At 38.6% G+C, this 14,945-nt stretch overlaps 1 protein-coding gene across 1 annotated transcript in view; it reads left to right on the forward strand.

Moving 5' to 3' along the window:
- The window catches only part of NEPRO (nucleolus and neural progenitor protein), a 324,864-nt gene extending 312,113 nt beyond the window's left edge, over positions 1-12,751 (forward strand). The window contains exon 9 of the mRNA XM_044072737.1: positions 10,110-12,751. Coding sequence (XP_043928672.1) covers positions 10,110-10,560 — 451 coding nt within the window. The 3' untranslated portion in view covers positions 10,561-12,751. The remainder of the gene's footprint in view (positions 1-10,109) is intronic.
- The last annotated feature ends 2,194 nt before the right edge of the window (positions 12,752-14,945 follow it).

Below are 14,945 nucleotides of genomic sequence, written 5' to 3' on the forward strand. Positions count from 1 at the left end.
AGGGGTTTACTGCTGCCGAAGAGTATGCTTCTCTGAAGCTTTCAAAGATCGATGGTCAGCTTGTGCTGTTCCATTGCTGGGCAGATAAGTTCCCTTTGAAAAAAAAAAAACTTCCATTTAATAATTTTGCTTATCATTTATACTTTCATAGGTTCATAGGTAGGTACTAGGCTATCTGCCCGAAGGCATTTATAAGCCTAGCCAGCATGTGTTGGCTTTCGCTGCTCCCTTAGATTAGTTCTCTGTGCCTCTATCCAGCACAGCCACTGAAGTGATCCCCGGGGTAAACTTTCTGTTTCCCATCCACTTGTCAAGGTTTCTTTTGAAGAGTGTTAGCGAGGAGTTCTGCCTAATGTAGACTGGATTCTTGTTCCAAATCATGGGAAGTCTCTGGGACAGGAATATATCCCTCCAGCATGTCCTATTTATTGTTGTGGGAAGGTTTAGATCCCTAGAGTGTGTGGCTCGAGGGGATAAGGATTTCTTTTGGTGGAGCATGTCCATCAATTTTGGGTTGGGCATGGCCTTGTATGTCAGGCAGAGATCACCTCTGAGTAGGCGGTATGCAACCGAGTACGGTTGGAGTTTCTTCAGTCGAGCTGCATAGGGCATCTGTTTAAGGCCAGTAATCCTCTTGGTGAGGTACTTCTGTGGTCTTTCCAGCTGTTGCAGGTGTCTTGTAAGGTACATCCCAAATGGGGTGTTGTATTCTATGATGGGTCTGATGAGTGATGAGTAGAGGGGCACAATGACCTCTTCTGATCTGGATGCGAACCCTTTTGTGATTAGGTGGGCCACGTAGAAGGACTTTCTAACCACTTTGGCAATGTGATTTTATCAAAGGTGAGATTACTATCTACTTGGTTCCCCAGATCCCTTATTACATCTTCCATATTTAGGGGACTACCACCTATGTGGTAGTTTGTGGGTACTTTGTTTTTTCCAAAAGGGATGACTATGCACTTTTTGGCATTTAGCTTGGGGCCATGATTTTAACACCAGGTATCCGTCTCAGTGAGGCCCTTTTGGAGGATGTCTGTGTCAGCCAGAGAGTCAGTTATAGCCCATAGTTTGCAGTCGTCTGAGAACTTGGTCAGCCAGAGTCCTCCTGTGCTTGCCTGTACCTCTGAGAAGTATATGCCGAACGGGAGGGGTCCTAGGACTGAGCCCTGGGGAACACCACTTGTAACTAGTTTAGAGTCTGACCTAGCTCCCACAACTCTCACCATGTGGGTTCTGTCCGTGAGCCAGTTGGCAACCCATTATGTGACGTAGGGGTTTATGTTCAGGCTGGTGAGCTTGTCTATAATACCGAATGGGGAATGGTGTCGAAGGCCTTTGCAAGGTCTAGATAGGCTGTTTGTACCACCTTTCCCTCGTCTATAGCCTTGGTAACTGTCCCAAAGAAGTCCAACAGGTTTAGGAGGCATGATCTGCCCTTAACAAAGCCGAACTGGGTAGGGTCCAGTGTTTGGAGGTTCCCAATGTCTCTGTTAATGAGTTCCATGATAATATGCTCCATAGCCTTGCAGACCAAGCTAGGCAGGCATATAGGGCGATAGTTCCCGGGGTCTGTTGTGGCTCCACCTTTGTGGAGCGGAATAACCATTGCTGTGCGCCACTCTATAGGTACGGAGCCTGTTGAGGGCCTGTTGAGCCTTTCATGAAAGTTATTTTAAAGCTAGGATTTTGTGTTTTAGCAGACTGTCACGACAGATGCACTTTTAAGCAGAAGAGCTCTTTTTCCTCTCAGTTTAAAAGTCGTTTAATTGAAAACCATTTTTCCATGGAGAAATTGTGTTTATTTTACTTTATGGGACTGGCAAAGTGTTTTAAAGTGATGTTTACTTTGATTTTCTTGGGGGGGGGGTGACTTTTTACTGTCATTTACTGCTCGTTTTACCTGGGATAACGGCACCATATTCATCTTGACCGTGGAATAAACTGTTCTGTGGCTGGTCCCTTTTCCAACCACAGAAAGAAAAAGTTAAGTACACAGCCATTGCCACCCCAGCAGGCTATCAGTTTGCCTCAGCTGCAGCTGGGTGACCCTGCTGTAGCCATTTGTTGAGCCTCAGACCACTCATGTTTATCCCAAATCCCTCTTATGTACCATCTATAGCCATGTGACCCAGGTGTTTGCCATGTCCTCTGCAGCTGTTGGGGTCACCTCAGTGGACAAAGGAGAACCACTCTTGTTGGTCCTGGGAGAGGGAAAAGGGAAAGCTTCCCTATTTTGTCAGAATGTTGTGCCTCTCACTAGGGAAGCTGCTACTGCTGCTAATAACACTGTTGGTCCCATTTTCCAGTCAAAAAGAAGCAGAAAGCTAAGCATGTATTAACTCCTCCTCAAATTTCCTTACACCAGAGTAGTTTACTGGGTCTGGCACAGTATTTAATTCAGGCTATTTATCCTTCTTGTAAGGTAGTTTCTGGTAAAAGAAAGATGGATATTTCCTTTCCTGCAGAGATTCAAGATTCTGAATCTCAACAGGAGGATAAAGGGTTTTCTCCTCAGATTTCCGATTTAGACTCGGAGAGCTTGGTTTGTGATTCTCCCTGTGGGGGTTTCTGTTTCTCTGAGACTATTTATTGAATGTGCCAGTGTTTTCAGTGGGATTGCACTGAGGATTCTCAGTCCCTCAGAAAATACTATGAGCTGCCACGGTAGGAATTTCCAGAACCAGCACCCATTCCTCCAGTTTAGTCTGCCTTGGAAGATGTGTATTTGTTACTGCCTGCAATTTTCCCCGACTGCTCCCAACAGGCAGATAAGATGTATAAAGCTCTTCACTCTTAAGTTTTTATACACTCCTCCCAAACCTGATACAGCAGCTATAGCTTTAGTTAATCTTTCTACTGCTAAACAGTTACTTTCAGTCCTATGATTTCTGATAAAGATGGGAAGATTGTTTATAATTATGGAAAAAAGTTTATGCTTCTGCAACTTAGATTTTTCAGAATTTTGAATTGTCAGGCTCATAGATTAAGGTTTTTCTTGTCTATTTCCTAATTGTGAGAGTACGAGGAATGATTTGTGTGCAGTTTATTGATGTGAGGAAAAACCTGCTTCAAATAATTTAATTTCTTCTATTGTTCAAGTCCCTGCTAATTGTATACAGTGTGTACAGATGACTCTGTTGATACTACTTAGAGCTGTGGCCACTGGTACTGTTTTAAGGAGGTTTGCATGGCTGCATTCTCAGAACCTTCCAAATGAGATTTTAATCCTCCTTTGGATAGAAATTTAGTTTTTCACCCTTCTGCTGCAGAAGTGATAAAAAAAGAGTAATGAAAGGAGTTAAGCTGATACAGGCAATAGGTAATCTGTAAGAGTTTTCAGCCCTCCTTTTCCACATTTTCAAAGGGTTCTGCAACACCTCATCCAGTCTTGATAAGAAACAAAGTTTCAAACAAATGTAGGTATGCAGACATTTAAGAAGAAACGTCAAGGGGATTCCTAGAAAAATTCTTTGAGTCTTTGTTCCCCCACCACCCTAACATCCTCTTTTGTGTTCCATAAAATATGAATTTCCACTTTTCTCTTTGGCAAAAGATTCAGACAAATGAGTTCTGAAGGTCATTCATCAAGGTTACAGATGTAGGTAATTCCTCATCCTCCATTCCAGATGCATTTATTTCCAGCTGTCCCTCATCACACACCGTCTCAGGGAGTGATAAAACCAGCCCCTCCTTCCCAGGTGGGAAAGGGATTTTATGCAAGGATGTTTTCAGTGCCAAAGAAAGAAATTGCTTGGAGCTTTCATTTCTAAACCTGTTTGTGATAGTGCACAAATTCAGAATGATGTCACTTCACAACCTGTTACCTCTTCTTCCATATTCAAGTTTTCAGGTAACACTAGATTTAAAAGTTGCTTATCACATCACTATTCATCCAGATTTCAGGCTTTTCTTTAAGGTTTTATGCTTCTGGATCATATTATCAGTTGTCTGCCTTACCCTTTGGACTATCCACTGTACCACGAGTAATCACAAAGTGTTTAGCTCCAGTTCTAGGACAGCTGACTGCAGTTTTTCCTCCCATTTTATTGTTCCCCTCCCAAAAAAAGAAAAGGAAATTCAACTTCTGTAAATTCAGAGGTATTACAGACAAAGTTAACAACCAGGTATTCCTTTGAGGAACTAAAGACTTCTTCAAAATGAGCACGCTTTCAAAAACATGTTGGTATATAGTTTGAATTGCAGTCTCATGATAACATGTAAAATCAGTAGGTGGGGTTAGCGGCACTATTCTTTAAAATACACTTAATATTCAAACTGTCATTTAACCCGGATTTATGTTTGAATTGCCAGCACATGTATGAATTGTAAAAAGGTTTTGGGAACTTCACTGTGTCAAAACTGGTTAATTCAAAGGATATCTTAATAACTTGCTTGAAATAAAGGAGTTGTGCTGGCGACTATGATAAGAAGGAAACTTAAGTCCAGGATTAAGTGGCAGTTTGAAAATTATCTGTAAAGAGCTACTAAAGTGTAAACCACTCCTACTAATTTTACACATTATCATATGACTGTAAGCCAAGCTATAAATAAATGTTTTTAATCAATATTTATTCTGAAAAATTCTTGACAGTAAAAAAATGAAAACAAGTCATGGCTCCAGTGGTTCTAAAAAAAAGTTGGTAGTTAACTTTGATTTTCTTTGACACTACCATTCAAAGACTGGTGTTTTTTTTTTTTTTTTTTTTTTTTTGGGGGGGGGGGGGAGTTGTATTGCAGAGAGACTTTCTAAGTGAATACTTTTTTTCCCATAATTTTGATTGAAAAGTATATGCACTCCAGAAAACTGCCAAATCCACCCTGTTTTACTAACCTGCAACAAGCAGTCCAATTTCCAGATAAAACAAAACCCTTTTTCTTAATTACCTGCAACAGGTTCTCAAATAGTGTATAAGACCAGCTTGTGAAACCAATGGTAATCCTAATTATAGTTATATTTTCTTACCTCCACAGCCAAAAAAGCTACTACTGTAGCTTAAAATACAAGAAACTACCAAGTAACTCCCACGAACACTGCCACTCATTTACAGAATTAAACTGCTCCAAAGGCGAAGGAGGGTAGGGAAAGGCCTATCAAGTGCACTGAATTGTTAGAGATTCAAATGGAATGAATCCCTGCAGAAGATGTAGCAAACATGAGCTGCAGGCAGGGCTCCAAGCATAAAGACAAATGTTTGTCAGTGTGGTATGTATTAAAAACTTTACTTTTTAATGTAATTTTGTTTAACATAATCAAGTAATTTTTTTGCTGGACAGAGTACATGTATCTAGGGGAAAAGCTTTACAAGCTGGATTAAAAGTGATGACAGACTGCATCTAGTGTTTGGGCCAGACATTTGAGACTCTTTTCTTATGTGAGGGGTTCCTGCTTATTGCTGTTAGATTTTCTTGTGACTCGTTCACTGATGCCCCTTTTTGCCAGTTATTTCTATAAGTTTAGGCATATTTATTGCCAATTACTAGTAACTATATACACAAGGGTATATGCATTCATACTCTGGCAGTACAACACAATATATTTCCACAAGCTTTCACAATAATAAATTGAAAGTACAAACAAAATAAGTTCCCATAACATAAATAATACTTTCACAGAAACAAATAATAGTTTTCCTTAGATTTCCTAACATTTGATATGGAGAGTATTAGTGAGGTAATGAATGTGCATTTAGAAGAACTTAAAGAAGCAGTGGTGGACGTACAGGGCTGGTTTGCTAAAGTTCTTGAGGTCATGATGTTTCGTATGTACTAATCAACAACACAAGCAGTAGAGACCAACATTTGTTGCAATTCTTTATAGAGAGGTTCATATATCGTACAACTTTATAAGCCTGGATAATAGTGTCATGATTTAATTTTTACTACAGAAATCTTATATGTCACAAATATTAAGCAAATTACCTGGTGTGGTGTTTCCAGATCTCTCTGTTTTGTTCTTTAGTAGTCCTTACCCAGACTATCCTGACAGACGTTATGTAGAGTAGGTTTATCCAGTGACAAAGTAGTTGAGCAAACCAAATCATGCAAAATACCCCAATCAGATTATTCTGTTTCAGTCAGTCAGATGGTTTAGGAAATCAAAAAAGACTGTCCTGCCATCCAGGGCAGCAGGTTGAAACTGGCAGCGGTGTACAACATATATGTGAGCAAACTGGGATTGCCCTTTCCCATTATTAATTCCAATTATATTGTTCCTGTTAAAACAGATAAAGGGACTTTGGGTCCGACCATCAATATCTGTGTCAAAATCTTGATGCCTTTGCTTTTAATGAAATGTGACAATAATTTTTGCCATGTGTGACATCCTTCCCCAGATTTAGAAGAACCACAGCCAAGCTTTCCATGAGACTGCCATTGAATGGCCATTCTCCCATGCCTCCACATGGAGATTCATCAAGCCCATCCTCTGGTATTTCTGCTAAGAAAAAAAACAGTGTTTGTAGTACCTCTTTCTCACTGCTGCTGCTACTGCTGTCAGAGCTGTAAACAGGGTGGGGCAAAGGCAGTGGCTGCCCTGAGTGCAGGTTGTCAGAGGGCATAATTGGCAGGTGCTAGTGGTGTGCGAGTGTACTACTGGCATTGATTAATGAAGCTGTGGGGACATTGTTCCCTCTTAAATGAACACCAATACTTTATTTGTTTTCTTGACTGAAGTTCTTATTGTGTTTGCATACCTCTCAACTCTCCCCAGTCTTGAAGAACGTGCTCTGTCCTTCATAACATTTTTGATTTTTATGATAAATCACTGAGGATTACAGCTAGTCAGTAATGCCAGGCAGTGTTTCATATTTATTTAGACAATGCATGTTGATGCAAAACCTGTTCTTCTGTTTGCTAATTCACTTAAAAATAAAAAAACTTATTAAAATTCTTTGCCTTCCCATTATTTTTTCTTTGGCCAGAATTGTTGAGTGGTAATGAGGTGCATGTGTGGTAGTAACAGGGGTACAGTTTTGGCAAACTGCTTGCATGAGCAACAAGTGTGTGTGTGTGTGTGTGTGTGTGTGTGTGTGTGTGTGTGTGTGTGTGTGTGTGTGTGTGTGTGTGTGTGTGTGTGTGTGTGTGTGTGTGTGTGTATGCGTACGCGTGCGAGTAAGTGGGTGGGTGGTGAACAGAAAGTGCAGCACAAGGTTACAGCAACCAAGCTTCTCGAAGACCAGTGCTTTTTAAGCTTGACATCTTACTCTGTGAACCTAATGTACCCAACATATTTACCAGTTGCTGTTTTCCAGAATTTGTTCACCTAAGACTTATGAGCATTCATATTTATCCTTAGCTGGTTGTCACATTATATTTATAAAGGAAAAATAAAATATGCACTCATGCTGTCCTACATGCTGTCTGGCAGCAGCTTTACCTAAAACAAAAAAAAAGTCTTTCTAGGCATCATTTTCTTTCACTTTCCTATAGCTGCCTCTGTCATCGGTAATTAAGAGAAAATTACTACTTAACTGCTTCCTACAGCAGCCCAGCTAGCCTCCTCTGAAGTACCATTTCTGGACTTGCTGCCTGTCTTAAAATGAGAGGAAATCTTGTAATAAGGCACAGCTGCCTTATTCTCCTTTTGGAGTGAGCCTAACAGGACTGTTTTAGAAAACAACTTTGCCATGTAAGCTGAGAAATTGAACTGTCTGCAGGCACAGTAGCATGTATAGAGTTTCAAGCTCCTGCAATGGCAAGTTAACTACTTTTTTACTAACACAAGTAAAATATGATTTTCTGAATGTTGGGGGGGGGGTGGGGCAGGCAGGCCAATAATGAGATCCATAAGCCTTCCTAGTCAAGATATAAAAGCAGCATATCATAGAGCTATAGCCTGTCAAAATTAAGAAAATTTAATATAAACGTGAATGAGTAGATGGATACTGTAACATGTATATGGGTATATGTTCAGCCATCGAATGAAAAGCCACTCGAACTAGTAAACATCGAAATCTAAGCATCAAAACTTCACTTACCGAGAATTCACTTCGAGAAAGAGTGAGACAGGTTTGTCCAACACTTCCCAAGCTCACACAACAAAGTATTTCAAGCTCACCCCCACACCCCCAACTATATACAAACTATGAGACTGCACTACAGTGAGGAAAATGGCAGACTGGGAAGTGTTGGACAATTAGTTACTTTCCTCTTCTTACTTGTTCACTGGAATGAACTTTCGGTAAGTGAAGTTTCGATGCATATGCATTGATGTTTAGTCATTCGAGTGAATTTTCATTTGATGGCTGAACATAGACCCCATGTATACAGCTGTCTTTGAATTTCCTCCTCATAGTGCATTGAGCAATCTATCTAGAAACAGGATTACAAAGTGCCTTATGTATTTCTGAACATCCCCAATATCTCTTTAGCTGATATCAGATTAGGTAATTCTGAAACATTATTGAAAACTAGTAGTCAAGTTTAGCCCACTCTTAGCAGTTAAGTTTATGTTCTATATTTTTCCGCTGTTGTGCTTATAAGTTCATAGGTAAATACTAGGCTAGCTGCCCTCACGTGGCATTTTAAGTCTGTCCTAGTTCCCTTTTTGCGCTCAAATTAGCTTATCCCGTTTGGCTAGAGAGAGGCCTTACCCATCCCATGGTCGATAATTATATGTTACTCCTAATGAGAATAATTGAGATCATACCATAGATAATTTGAGGGGACCCATACATAGAATAAAGCATTTAGGAGCTGCCAGTCCTGAGGTAAGTTTTCTGTTTTCCGTCCATAGATCCATGTTGCGCTTGACAGAGTATTTCTGATGCCACTTAACTTGCTGATGTGCAGTAAATCCACCAGTGTTTGGTCAGAGGATTGCTTGTATGCCAGACAAAGGTCACTTCTTGGTAGTCTGTAGGATACCAAGTATAGTGACAGGGCTTTGAGTTAGTCCATGGTGGACATGTTTAGGCCTTGTATCCTTTTAGCAAAGTACATCACTGTGGGCATTCCAGTTGTTGCATGTGTCTGAACAGGTGCATGCCAAAGAGGGTTTTATATTCAGTGACTGGCCTGATGAAGGTTGAGTAGACAATGACATGCCTTGATCTAGAAATAATCCCTTTGTTTATAAACTGTGTAATGTAGAAGGACTTTCTTGCAACAATGATGATCAAAAGTTAGGTCACTGTCCACATAAGTTCTCAATTCCCAAACAACTGGGTCAATTCTTAGGGGCATATTGTTATTGTGGTAGTTCCCCGGGATATATGACTTGCCAGAAAATGTATTTTAGCCTTTGGGTTTAGTTTCAGTCCATGATTTTGGCACCAGTTATTAATTTGGGACAAGCCGTCTTGCAGAATGGCTAAGTCGTTTGGGGATTCAACAGCTACTCCTAGCTTGCAGACATCTGCAAACTTAGTCAACTAGAAACCTTTGGTACTGGCTTTTATGTTCCAGCACAAAGACGTGGGGGGAGTCCGCTGTTGACTGGTCTCTTTGTGGAGGTAACTTCCCCTATTTAAATTTCCTGTGTCCTATCTGTGAGCCAGATGGCAGTCCACTGGAGGGAGACAGGGGTTTATTCCAGGTTTATTTAGCTTTTTTACTATGCCTGAGTGGGGAATTGTGTCAAAAGCTTTGGCAAGGTAAAGGTATGCAGTGTGTACCATTTTGCCTTCATCCATTGCTTTGTTGACCTTTTAAAAAAATTCACCAGGTTGACTTGTTTGTTTATTTCAGTGACAAGGGCTCTTACATTCTGGGAATTAGTCTTCACACTTTTGGTAAAAAATATTTTCCTTGTATTATAAAGCTTGTTGATATTATGGTTCTGCCATGTGGGTTTGTTTCTGTTTCATGTTTTCTCGTTGCTTAGGGTTTATTGAATCAAAACAACTTCAGCAAGGTAGTATTACATTAATAATAAAGGTCTTTTAGGAAGAGTTGCCTTATTCTGGAGCTGTGACAATATTCCCTTGTATTTTTTAACATTGGATAAGTGACTGTAATTTTATTCAATAGAAATTGTTTGATGTACACTCTGGAAAAATCTGTCTCATTGCTGGAATAAATGTCTCATTCCTTTTTAAATTAATTTTGTGTTCCTTTTCCATAATGTATTGTTTATTAATGTGTTGTTTAAACTTATATTTTACTAGATTGGACAAGAAGTTAAGGTTTACCAAAGCAGTTATCAGCAGGTATCTACTTACCAAAACCAAGAATATGCATCAGGAAAACTGTGTTTTAAAAAGGAAGTTGAATTCAAAGACTGTGTGCCGAAAAAGGAAATACAGGAAAAAGTTGCTTAGTTCTTCAAAGAATGCCTGTAAAGAGCACATCCCTTTGTTTGAATCAACATTTGATGTGTTGGACAGTAAAGGCATTCGAACAGTGTTACATAGAAGGACTTCAGCCATCAAAGATTCAGAACAGGAGACTGGGAAAAAAGAAAGCAAACATAGAACTCCAAAATTAGTGAAAATTGAGTCCAAGAAGACAGCCAAGAATACCACTGGAACTGAAGCAAGAGAAACAAAAGAAAGAAAAATTAGAAGAAAAATGATCAAAGATGATATTGATGATATTTTTGCATCTCTAGGTGTATAGCAGTTTTTGTGAAGAATGTTTTATAAACCCAAATGCACTTTCCAGAAGTAAGATTGGAGACATATAAAAAGGACGTCTTATATTGGAGGTGTGTGTGTGTAAAAAATGTGAAAAAAAGTCAGTGGCACATCTTTGATTTCTGTACTAGCCCGTTTAGAGAGATTTTTTTAAATTAAATTGTCTGTTGGGTCCTTTCAACATGTGCCTGCCACTGCTATATATCCTAATACTCAATAACAAAAACCCATGTCAACCCACGAGGTGCAAAAATATCCAAATGTAAAAATATCTCATAGATACTTCACAGTAAACTTTAATACAAAAAAAAAATCACAAATCAGTGGAGCGATTTTGTCCAAACCAACTGGACTTTATCAAAACTGTGAGTGATTATTAAACGCAAACATTTGAAGTACCCTTGCTCAGTCACATGATAGAAACCATGCATAAATAAAGATAAAGGAGATCGCAAATAATTAAATCTCATTTGTAAAACTGAAATATTATCATTAAGACCTGGTGTTTTGAAGAAATTTTCTCATGTTCCAGATCTTTCACTGCAATCTATTTTAGCCAAAATGGAGACAAATTTCTTAAGATGTACAGACATGAGAATGATTAACTACATTTCCTGATATCAAGACAGTGTTCAAAAATTCTGTCCTCTATTGCACGTTCAGTCTTGCCTACATAAAATGCATCACGACACACACTGTGCAAGATAAACAAGGTAATGAATTAAACTCTCACCTGATCTGTGATTTTTTTTTGTATTAAACAAGTTTATTGCAAAGTCTCTCTGAGGTGTTTTTATGGTTATATCCTAAGAAAAAAAACTTTATTCTCCACTTGAAATAATTGTATTCCATCTGCAGTACAGATAAGCAGAATATGGCAAGACAGTATTGATATAACTATTTTGTGAAATGAATATTTTACTCAACTGAGAAAAATATGAGATGGCTGACCCTGCTGTCAGCCGAGGCACAGCAGTTTTAATTGGGTCTTGTGTTGCCGTATCGAAAACTTATTTTATTAAGCCTCCAGCACAGATTACCATCACTGACAAATTTACGATACAGCTTCCATTTTTTACAGCTGTATATAAAGAGAACTGACAGTAAGAAATTCAGCTGTCATAACTGATCAATTATAAACCCTTTCTATGGAAATTATTTATATCAGTACTTTTAAAACAAGTCGTGATGCATTTCACTGTTTATGGTTTTACAGAAAGAAAAAACTTGCAGAAAGTAACATGCAGTCAAATATTTACTATACTAGGGATGGGTTTCTTATTTGATTACATAAAAAATTTGAGACAATCATGAGACTAATCCAATTCCTGGCACAAGCTTTCCGCACAAACTGCCTCTCATCTCAAACTGCTGCCATTGTATCAGTGGTTTGCAGAACAAAAGTGATAGTCCCTCTTTATAATGCAACTGCAGTATTCCTTCCTTGTCATTTGATCAGTTTTTGTTGTGCTGTTTGGAAATCTACACCAAGCATGATTGAAGGGTGCTGTAAATCCACAGGAATAAAAAAAAATGAATTATTGTTTTTGTGTGTTTTGGGGAGTGTGTGAACCAGGAGTGCACCAAAGGGATGCATCCTACCATCCTCTGCCAAGCTATTTTAATTTCTTATCTGTGATATTCTGTTTTTTATGGGATAGAACATATTGCAGGAATATACTACAGATTCCGTTCTATTTTGATGAATAAGAAGTCATTGTTATACATTTATTTATTTGTTTACCATTTTTTCAGATTTCTGTATGGCACAGATTTGCTTTTAGATAATGTTTTCATTTTAAAATGAAATAAACTGCAGACATATCTGTGATATTTATTTCAGATGAAGTGCAGAAGAATTACATGTTAATAGAAAAAAAAAACTTTATAATTTAAAACAATGCGGTATGCTGTTTGATATTTTAAAAGTCACATCACATAGTATTACTAAAGAGCTATTTTTTCTTGAATAAAATAATGCATAGGTTCTATGGTTAGAACATTTGAATCATTCTATTGCTTTGATTATTTGAACCCTAAAGTATTATGCACCAGATTTTCAACACTTTTTTTTTGTTTTCTATTCTCACAGGCTGCATCACATTTTTTAAATAGTTTATGCACTGCACTCAGAACAGAGTGATAGTTTCAATAAATCATGAGTGAAATCAGCATTGATGTGTCTGCTCAAAAACTGTATCCCAAAGTAACCAATTGTCGAGCTCTGTGGAATAAATGATAAAGTATTATGGTACTGCTGTGTTGAAAAAAAAAATCAGAAATGGGTTTGGTTTCAGTTTGTAGGACATTTCTTGCAGTATGCCAAGTGTGCCTTGTTTAACTCTATGCAGTTCCATATTAGATTTTGATTTTCTGAGAAATTGCTTACAACTTGCAACTATTTTTTTATGTTTACATAGTGCCCTAGAACATTTTTTTTGCACAGAACTGTGAAATGTTTATCTGGTAAATGTTGTGCAACTAGAAGAAATGTGAATTCAGTCATTACGTTTTTCAAAATTGTAAGGGTATTACTCAGATTAAGTGCAGTGTTGAAGGAGCAAGTAATTCCTTGTCTGAGTCTTTTATTTCTTGCATAGAATCCATGTTTTAGGAATAATTTTTACATTCTAAACACATCAGCAAACAACTGAGCAGGTCGGGTTTGCTTGTAGGACACACTGGCCTGGACACAGTGGTGAACTGTACATGAATAAATGTACTTGTAGTATGAGTTATCATTTTAATTGTACTCGTCAGGACTGTTTTGTTCCTTTGTGAATTTCCTGTTCACATTGTTTTGTCTGTTATATCCAGCTGACCTTCAGGCCACAGTCCATACTAAATGTGCCCCAAATGCTTCTCTTTAAAAAAATGTTTTTATTTACCTGTGCTAGGATGCAGATACTCATAAGTGAACATTTCTGCTCATCAAAGCCACTATGACCAAAACTGTCTTAATTACACTGTTCTCTTGGCACCCATTTTGCACTCAAGACATTAACTGAACCCATACTAATGGTGGTGTGGGTTATGCCCTATATTCTAATCATCTGTAAGGCACATTGGTTTCAGAAACGTACAGCACTCACTGTTCTGCACTGTATGTGTAGCATGTAGGGTGCCCAGTTTCCCATTGTCTCATTCTGAGTTTAGTCTGTTCATTTTTGTATTGGCTTGCATGCATGCACAAGCTCAACATATTGGTTTAGCAGTAGGACTGGGTCTTATGTAGATGGCTAAAACATTTGCATGACCTACTGCTTAGATAAGGAAAACAGCAAACACGTGTCTGTCACTGAAACTGTTCAGTTAACAATCCCATCAAAGGTTTCTGGTGTGTTCTAATGGAGAGTAGCAATGCTGCAATACTTAATGATGAGACACCATTATAGCCATGAACATTTCAAAATGTTTGCTGCAAAGTCTTAATTATAGTTTTTGCATGAATTTAAGGGGCATATGCCACCTCCATAGCCCTTCCCTGTTCAGAGTCTGCCATCAATGTAGTTTTATGAAAACTACATTCAGAAAACACAAATACATTCCACTGTATGATGTCTTCCCACTGACCTGCATGCAATCTGAAAATTGCATTTCATTTTCCTGAACACACCTGTTATGTAGTACTCCAGAATCCAAGAAACTCTGTTTTGCCATACAGTGATAAGTCCTCCAGTTTGGCCGTACAAGTCTGTATCCTTCACACTGCAGTTCTCCATTTTATACTGTGCATTAGTTCTCGGCTGGAGTGCAGGGAGTGCCTTCTGTGTGGAGTCTGCATGTCCTCCCAGCGGTTGGGTGGGCGTTCGAAAGGCATGCGTAAATGGGCATGCCTTCGTTGAAGGTTGAACGTTGAGCTGGCACCTCGGTGTTCATCAAAATCTACTGCCAATCATTAGCGGACCGGAGTTCCGCTGTGGCGACCCCTAACCGGGAAAAGCCGAAAGACAACAACAACAACAACATTAGAGTATGCAGGAATAAAGTGTAAGGTTATGCACTTGCTTTTGTAATGCTTAACAGCTAAAACAGGACTACTGCAGTACTTATCTGAATTTACATTTCCCTTTCCATCTAGTCTCTCTGTTAGAGATCATAGTGTAAATACTATACAGTAATGCATGCAATATTGAACATTATACAGATCAGGTTCTCTAAGCGTGTGGTAATATGTGTGCTGTCATTATCTACTTCATTTAACTTTGAAAATATTTTTTCTTTACATCCAGGTGTATTTAAGTGGAAACATTCACTTCTGGTTGCTTTCTGACTACCAGTGAAGTGCTCCAAGTACCTGATATCTATGTCATTGCAAGTGTTAGTGCGTCTGAGTCATTAAGTCAGCTTTCCTTGCGTGATGGTTTA

The sequence above is a fragment of the Protopterus annectens genome, chromosome 5.part0, assembly GCF_019279795.1.
Source record: "Protopterus annectens isolate FY-2018-M chromosome 5.part0, PAN1.0, whole genome shotgun sequence".
Lineage (NCBI taxonomy): Eukaryota > Metazoa > Chordata > Ceratodontiformes > Protopteridae > Protopterus > Protopterus annectens.